At 33.0% G+C, this 8903-nt stretch overlaps 1 protein-coding gene across 1 annotated transcript in view; it reads left to right on the top strand.

Moving 5' to 3' along the window:
• Positions 1-7943, top strand: part of LOC108569350 — a 38090-nt gene extending 30147 nt beyond the window's left edge. Inside the window, exons 4-5 of the mRNA XM_017930869.1 lie at positions 5351-5600; positions 6622-7943. Of these exons, the coding sequence (XP_017786358.1) occupies positions 5351-5600; positions 6622-6725 (354 nt within the window). The 3' untranslated portion in view covers positions 6726-7943. The remainder of the gene's footprint in view (positions 1-5350; positions 5601-6621) is intronic.
• The last annotated feature ends 960 nt before the right edge of the window (positions 7944-8903 follow it).

Here is an 8903-nt window from a genome sequence, read left to right as displayed (position 1 = left end):
TAATATTAAATAATAGTTAAATAATAATAGATGGTGACTACGTTTCGGAATAATTTAAAAATGTTATTGTATACATTATAATAATGAAAGACACTGTCGGGATTTCGATACAGTCGGGATTATGGTTGTCGGGATTTTGATATAGTCGGGATTTCGATATAGATCAGATCTCAACATACACTGAACTTGTAAAAACCTCCACATAATGATATACCAGTATCATCTTGTTACAAGCATACGCACAGTCTCNAGGGGGTCTACCCAAACCCGAAAAACATGGCAAGGGGTCTACGACACAAAAAAGTTTGAGAACCTCTGGTGTAAACAGTTGACAACAGATCAGTCCGGGATGTTTTTCGCAAAAAACAAATTAGTGCAAAAGTTTTAGAAACATTGTTTTAAACTATATTAAATTAAAGCTTATTATCAACTTTCTTACTAGAAAGTTCGAAAATACAGTAGTCAAGAACTTACGTTATTTGTTAAAGAAATATATTCTAAACAAAATAATTTGATGAGAAAGAATATCCTATTGCAACGGTTTTCAAACTGTGAGGCAAGGCCAAAGGTAAGATCTCCAATTTCTTAACTTATTCTTCAAAAGGAGAATAATTACAAGACATTTCAAATTTGTTAAAGACTTAATTACTCTCATCTAACATGTTATCTTATATACAGGGGGCGCAAAATTATTCAAGCAAAAAATTGGGGGCGCGAAATACGAAATCACATTGTGATTTCTGTATTCTGATTAAATCCAGTCATTAAAGATAATATTAAATTAATGATATCGATCATGAACTTTCTGCTGGAAAATATCAAAAAACATTCTAAAACTAGAATTAAAAAAGTAGTTCAAAATACTGATGTAAAAGTATTGAAAAAAGATCATATAAGATATGAATATGATAAACATGAATTTTGATTTATATTTGTTTAGTAAATGTTGGTTGTAAGGGAAGTAAAGGGCTTTTAATTGTGTCAAAATCTCGTCGATGAGAGTGAAATTAAATTATGGAGAAGATGCTGTGAAGATGGATCGAAATTGGTGAGGATGTGATTAGCATTGCTGCAATTAACGCCGTTAATTAATTTATTAGAACAATCGCTGCGATATCATCAACGAGTGTTTAGCCAGTGTATAGTTAGTTTCATGTGCAGAATACACAACAATTGTTAGTATTGTTTGACGCCGGAGCGTGGGTGAATCAATGTGTGCATATGTGGTGGATGAAGGGAAGGCGTAATTGCGATCATCCCCCATTCTCGCCGATACTCCATTGTACGTACCACTACATCCATGCAAGTACACAAAGTCGGAGTTGTTTCGTAGATGGAATAGAAAGAGTTGTGATGACGTTTGCTCGGACCCATTTGAAAAGAATCCATCCGATTCGCTCATGGTGTCTGTCGATTCCTTCTGACATATTTACGTTTGTTGCGGACGTGATTTATGTGTGAACGGTAGGGGTGGAGGGCGTACAATCCGGCACTCGGAATAAATTAGGACGCGCGCCCCAAATTGAAAAATGGGGGGCGCCGTTTATCAGCGGCGACGATGCGACCGAAACCGCCGCCGCATCTTCATCCACCGACACGAAAAACAATTCCAAGGCATAAATTATAACTGCTAACTCAATCCATATCCATCCTAATCCACGCTGCACATCAAATACATGTAATATCTCGCATAGTGCGGCTTCGATCAGTTTGTATTCACTATAGTCCGGATTTTTTCACAAGAGCATAAGTTTAATTACCATGATTGTATTAACAAAATTCTCACAATTATCAACTATATTCACAATATTGACGATATTTCCAACGGCGAACTTATTATTTCAAAATCAAATATTGGAAAGAAAATTGTTCTGTTTCTCTTTTACGTTGAAATGTTTTGATTGAACTGCTAATAATTGGACAGTGAGCTTTTATGTAAAATCAAACGTGCAGTATAATGAGACGTGCATTTCGTGTTTGAACTCAAGATATTTTAATGGCATCTCGTACAGAGCAATTCCAAGAATATGTTTAATGGTTCATACCTTACGTTTGCTTTGATGATTGTGTTTAAATTGGATTCCTCAATTTGCAACTATTGAATATTTACATTTAAAAAAAGTTTTACCATTATTATTTTTAATGGTTACAAAACTATACCATTAATTATAAATTAATTTTAATGTAGAAATAAATTAAAAATACATCCATAATGGATTGTCCAAATGTGTCTATGGCTGTTTCAGCATCTGTTTGAATTATTAGCTTAATGAGGTTTAATTAGAAAAGACTCTAGTTGTGCAATTAATCGAATCAATCATTGGTAGTTGTCGTAGTATGGGCAATCAGAGTGTGTAATTACATCTTGATAATGACCGTCCCACGCATCCCACGGCCCAGACAATTAGCGTCTTTCCATTTAGATCAGATAGGGATCGAAATCGCATCCAGGAAGCTTTAGTGGCCACGTAGATTGTGTTGGATATTGCATATGGAATTTCTGCGACAATATGGTTGGGGAAACTGTTAATACCATTCGAGGTAATATCCATTTCCGATACGAGCCTCGAATTCTAAACCGAAAACCATCATTCCTTCCTATGCGAATTGAGTAAAGTGCATAGGGAGGGAACAAGTGCGGCGAAAACTTCGCAAGACGCTGCTGTAAATCATAGGGATGATAATCCAGATACAATGCGGTTTCTGGACCGGTGTAATATATCAAGGATGCTCCGTGCCGTTTGTCGTCGTAGGTGGCTGTAGTTGGCGTAGGTGGCGTCAGCTGCAGGCCCTTTCATTACCGCGACGGGCGGAGGATTAAATTTGATGTGGGTAGCCTTCGATTAAGGTTCGACCAGAGTCCTGATTATGCGGCCGGATCGTCATCTCCGTTCTGAAGACCTAAAAACTTAAGTGTCTTCCGTCCGGCTCCTACTAATTAACACCCTTTGATGGTCAGTACCTCGACGACGTTCACCGTCCCTTTTGATGTGCTTGTAAATATCACCGGAGTTCATCCATTCAGCTACAAACATAAAAGTTAATTACTCCTTCTACAGTTAATAAGATTCAATGTAAATAAGAGAATGACCAAACTGAACTAGGCAACTCTTTAATTTAGACAGGTATCAACCTTTTTTGTCCAAAGGCACTGTCGTGTCCCAGGGATGGTTTTCTGGACACTGTGGGATATCTTCTTCTGTTGTCTGTTGTGGAGCCTTAGGTTTGGTAAATAATGAATTGAACGACTTTTACTTTCGGTTTATTATTAAAATATTCTTCAAAGTGTTTGCTTTATCGTGGTTCTTCACCCAGTAGTTGATTCTTTAGCGTTCTTCCTAAGACTAATTACAAATCCTTACTCTACGTAATAATTGTAATAATAACGGTTGGACACAACAGCACACTTGAATCTACAGTTAAACTTTCGTGGTACACTTAAGCAATTATTATGCTTTGAACTTCATTGGGACAACTTTGTTACTTTTGAATATTAGAAACGTTATACATCTTGATTACCAATAACATTATTGATAGCTTATTGATAGCATTGATACCTTAGATACTACAGTGTTGTCAGGAAGTTAAGGTTGCAGTAAGCCTACATAATAGCACTTGCTTTGTTCAGTACAATAAACATATCCTTAATTTGTATTTAGAATAACATGTATAATTGAAGAATTTGAGAGAATAAAAATATAATTATATTATACGAGTTTTATGAGTGTATAAAAATGAGACAGTTATAAATGTAAGGACATATGAAACCGTAAATCGCACTGCGAATGCTCGCATTCCAAGAGGTCTAAGGCCAAGTCCGAACCGGGTTCGGGCATGAATACTTATCGCGATGTAGAAATATTGTCGCGAAATGGGGGAGCAAGGGACATAGGAGAGATGTGGAAAAGAGGACGAAAGGATAAGAATAGCCTCCGGCCGTTCGATAAAAAGGATAAAATGCACACTAGCTCTGGCAGTCACGTACTGTTGCTGCATGCAACTTCGTTCTTCAGCTTAAAGATATTTATATGTATGTTACTGACATTACCCAAAGCAGTAAAACCAATTTTCAGCGTCCCACTTGCTGGAATTGTCGCAGTTTCAGCGCAGGTTATTACATTAATACAACCCAGAAAAAAGAAGACACCATCACCCAAAAGCATCGCAATTAAATTCAATTGTCCTTACTACATGTATCCAATCATTTTCATCTTTATAAAGAATGTAAGAAATATATAAGAAAAAATAACTTTATTTGTAAGTACGTTTGAAAATCTGCAGCTTCTGAATGAAGTCGTTCTGGTAATCGTCGGAATCCGCCCACGTGGCAAGGAAATTTGCCGATAGGAAAGTTCCTAAACTGACTGGCACCATGAACCGGATGAAATTCCGCGCGCAACGCGTCAGGAACTGCTGCATCTTCAGCTGATCAAAATGCGTTAATCTCACTTTCCTTTTCATAACAGTCATCTCGTTGCTTATCTCGATAACTCTTCCGTTTTTGACGCTAATCTCCGAACCGTTCATTTTGCTGAGACATTTCAAGGAGCGTCTCAGGACGGCCGGAAACTTTTCGTTAACAATTTTGACAACCCACTAATTGACATTTCCGATCGCGAAAAAAAAAAAGAAGAAATATAGGGAATACAAAAAACATCCAAACAATTTTTGTTATGGAACGGCACTTGATTTGGACGCGGTTTGGAAATTTATAATGCAAACAGGAATTGACTATAAATCGGGTGAATATAACTTTCCCGTTGGGACACTTCATAAAATCCGGGTGTTATTTTGTGTTTCTATTTTATATCTGTATTACTACCGTAAATTTACTCCATAACTCCATCAACATTTGGAAATATTCCATCAATATTTTAATTTACAAGCTCTCAACGGCATTAACTATATGCAACAGAATCCATAGTTTATTTATATAAAATGGTTTCATTTAATTTCGCTTTGAAATTATCAATTTTTTTTTATGGAAATTCATCATTGTTATATATAAAATAAAAGTACAAAATTAATTATTCCTACAAGCATTTATCTAAATTATCAGATCCACTATATCTATAAGGGTCGTTCAGGAGCTCTTCAATACTCATTTCATATTTTAATTTAATACATAACTTTTTAATGGTATAATCTGTAGACATATACATTGATAAATCTGTCTAATTGATATCATAGAATTGTTATTAAAATATGTTAAATAATATTATGAAGAGATATAAATAATTTGTTCTTTACGGTAACTTTTCTTTTCTTGTTGAATCTAATATAACACTAATTTTAATTATTTACAGTTATAACGTGGCGTCGAGTAATTACTGAATTATTTCTGTGTTAGGTACATGCAAAACACGGGATTCAAATTGACGATTCGGTAAATAGATACGACGCGCTTCCCGGATTGGAGAGCGTCAGATCCACTATATCTATAAGGGCCGTTCAGGACCTCTTCAAGAATGGTAAGATGAGACTCCGTTGCCTTGCCACAATGTTCTCATCACTCTACAGAAGAGCTAAGGAAAACGAGATACAGGAGGACGCACCCTTAATGGCTCTTATTATGGTACCAACCACGCACAGCAATGAAGGTAACCCAACACTCTCATTATACAACACATCATCAAAAGCATACAAAAAAAATACTAGCTACTTTTACGTAATCTAATAAATTATTTAATCTTATATAAATTTATTTAAATCAAATTGTCTACAACTTTTTATATGTAATCTATTATTGAGTAATTTTTCAGTTCATGCGGGACAAAACCTCATTTTATTGTTTTTTCTTTACCATCGATATATTTTCTTAATTTATTAGTTTTCGGTTAATTAAGTAAAACGTGAAGATTCTACTTTTTTTAAACTATAAAATATTTTAAGTAGAAAAACGTAAATATGGCTAACAGCTCTGTAGTTTATTAATGAATATCTTTATTTAATGTAAATGGTGTCCCAAAATGAATTGATATATATTATTTTTTAATAAAATATATTTTGTATTTGATAATTGATAATATTTTTGCTTTTCTAATAAATTAGAGACATGGAGGTTATGTGTGATACAAAATATCTCATAAATGTCGTGGCAGCACATCTTCACTCTTTTGATCAAATTTTCCATAACATGTTCACACAATTGTTAGAAAATTTCGATAATGGTGTATCGAATTCCGTCTTTGAGGTCATCAATGCTTTGCGGTTTCTTATATCTATTCTTCAGATAACTCCAAACAAAGAAGTCTAACGGTCTCAAGTCACATTATATTGGCGTTTAAGTCACTACCATTACATTTTTCTTGCAATAACTATATATCTTTATGTTGCACCGTTTTAAAACCATATATCTTCCACATCCATATCATTAATGTAAGGCCATAAAATATTTGAAATCATCTTTTAACGCGAAATAATGGCGGCAAATTTAAAATGTCAGTTCTTTTTTGGCCACACTTTTATTTAAAATGTATTCAATATAAACTATAAACAGAAGATTGAAGCTGATTAAACTTCGTATTTGTCTTAGATTTAGTTCTGCTGTAAACTGGCAAAAAAGCATATTCTTTAAAAAAAAAAACAGTCACCTATGTCTAATTGCGTTTTGTTTTGCAGGTATAAATAGCGGCCCCAAACATTCCGTGTCCAATAAGATGTTGCACTTCTCCATGTATACATTCATCCTGATCTACATGAGTATGAACATCATTGGTTATTAAGGAGGTGAAAGACTTTGCGAGAAGGAGACCTGGTGATAGTGTATTTAAACGGTGATAAACTGAGAGAAAGAGAACTAAGGATTCCAACATTATATAGATATATTCGGTTAATTAGTTTTATTAAATGGAAGTGCGTTTTCTGTTATCTATGTACACATATATATTTGAAGGAGTCGAAGGATGAATCTACATTATTTGAATATTTAAGGATACAGGAAATATTGTATTATTATGATTATTGGATGTGTAAAATCTATAAATTAAAAAGAAAAGTAATCAACAACAAGAACAGTGTTATAAAACCTTTTCCGAGGAGGTCATTGGTGTGTTTTTGTCGTATATACAGTTTATGATTTTCATCTAAGTCTGGATATGTTGTTCAACCGTTTACTTCCCCACCCCTTGCAAGACTTACGTTGAATTCGAGACAATAAATTTGGATTTGTTGTTGTTTATTTGAGCAAAGGGTCAATAGTTAAGTTCCGTTTTAGGGCCTCCCCCTTCATTATTTTCAAGCTTGTGATCATTTCGAAAATCCCTTGCGTATGTGTAAAAGAAAAAACAATCCCTACACCTGAATTGCTCAAATGTTACGTATTTCCGTTGCATGTACATTAAATAATCCCCAATTATTGGAATTTGATTTATTAGTGAATACGTGTGGATAGATGGAAGGAAAGTCTGACGTTCTGTTGACGTTAAATAATTTGTAAATATTCAATGGAAATACTCAATGGAAATTACAGTGGAGTTTTATAAACAAAACAAAAAAAAAACAATGATATATATATAAATATATGTTATATTTAAGCGTAAAGTAACATTCCTCCCTTTAAAATAACTTGCATGTATTGTATATAAAAGAGAATCAAAAGAAATGTAGAATATGTTAAGGGCTGAAAGACTAAAGCTTTCTTTCCTTAATTTGTAAAATCCCGTTTTGAATCATCAAAAACATTGAAAGAGAGAGAAAGAGAGAAACAACATTGAACCGCCCACTGTAGACTAAACCTAAGTAATGTGTAATATTGGAAATGTGCAATCAAAATGGTATTGATTGTATAAAATAAAATGAAGCAAATTAAATATTAAATATATTGAAAGTAGTGAAAGAACCCCCACATCGAATTATAATAACAAAAAAAAAAACAAAATAATAATACCAATAACAAAGAAAATGTGATTTTTTGTTCGTTCGTTTCTTTCCTCCTAAAATAAGCCCAAACCAAAACTTTTGGAAAATAACAAATGTATAACTGAACGTGTATTAGAACAGTGATTGTTAATAAATATGCATTATACGTTTTGTACGCACCGCTGTTTCATTTCATTGCATTTCACCGAAATCAAACAAACGCGATTGCAAACAGTATTTTATCATTTGCGCAAACACTGCGCTATTTCCATTAGCGTTCTCTGTTTACTCAATAATTAATGAGCGTATTCGTTTTACTTTTATTTTATTTTTATTTATTTATTTGACTGTTAAACTGTAATATTATTTTTTTTTTGCTCTCGAATCACGCGTATTTTTCAAATGATTAATCGTGATTGATTTTGGGGTAATTATTTGTATTGACGGAATTTGTCGCATTTAACAAATTCCTAGTTTATTTTATTCACTCCTCACAAAATTTGTTATTTCATTTATTTGCGCAGATCCCGTTAATAAATATACATGTCAAGCACGAACACTGTGCCAAATAATTTGCATCGATTTTTTTTTGTTGTTCGGTCTTACACATTGCAACTATTTGATGGGTTAGCATTTTTTTTTTAATAACTTTCCCATCAGAATTATTGTCAAACTTTTTTTTTTATAGCTGTTACTGTTTTTCGATTACCTTTTTTCAGTTTATTAATTTTCACGTAAAACTAAATTGGTATTGTTTGAACTGAATCATTTTTAATGCATTTTTCTATTTAAAAATTTGTTTATTTTTCACTTTCATGTCATTTTCATTATAAAAATACATTTTTAACCAAAGTATTGAATTTCTATACAATTAAAGGATTTTGTTTAAGATTTTTACATACTATAAGGTAAGTATATATAATATTTTAATACAAATTTTTATATGAAATATGTGTCTAATAATCTAAATAAATGTAAGTAAAAAAATATGTTAATTTACTAAAGAAACATACAGATAAAGTTAAAATTTATAATTGTTGATT

The sequence above is a fragment of the Nicrophorus vespilloides genome, unplaced genomic scaffold (assembly GCF_001412225.1).
Source record: "Nicrophorus vespilloides isolate i.1.1-1 unplaced genomic scaffold, Nicve_v1.0, whole genome shotgun sequence".
In the NCBI taxonomy this organism is placed as follows: domain Eukaryota; kingdom Metazoa; phylum Arthropoda; class Insecta; order Coleoptera; family Silphidae; genus Nicrophorus; species Nicrophorus vespilloides.
The sequence above is the reverse complement of the archived record's forward strand: the minus strand, read 5'-3'. Positions and strand labels throughout refer to the sequence as shown.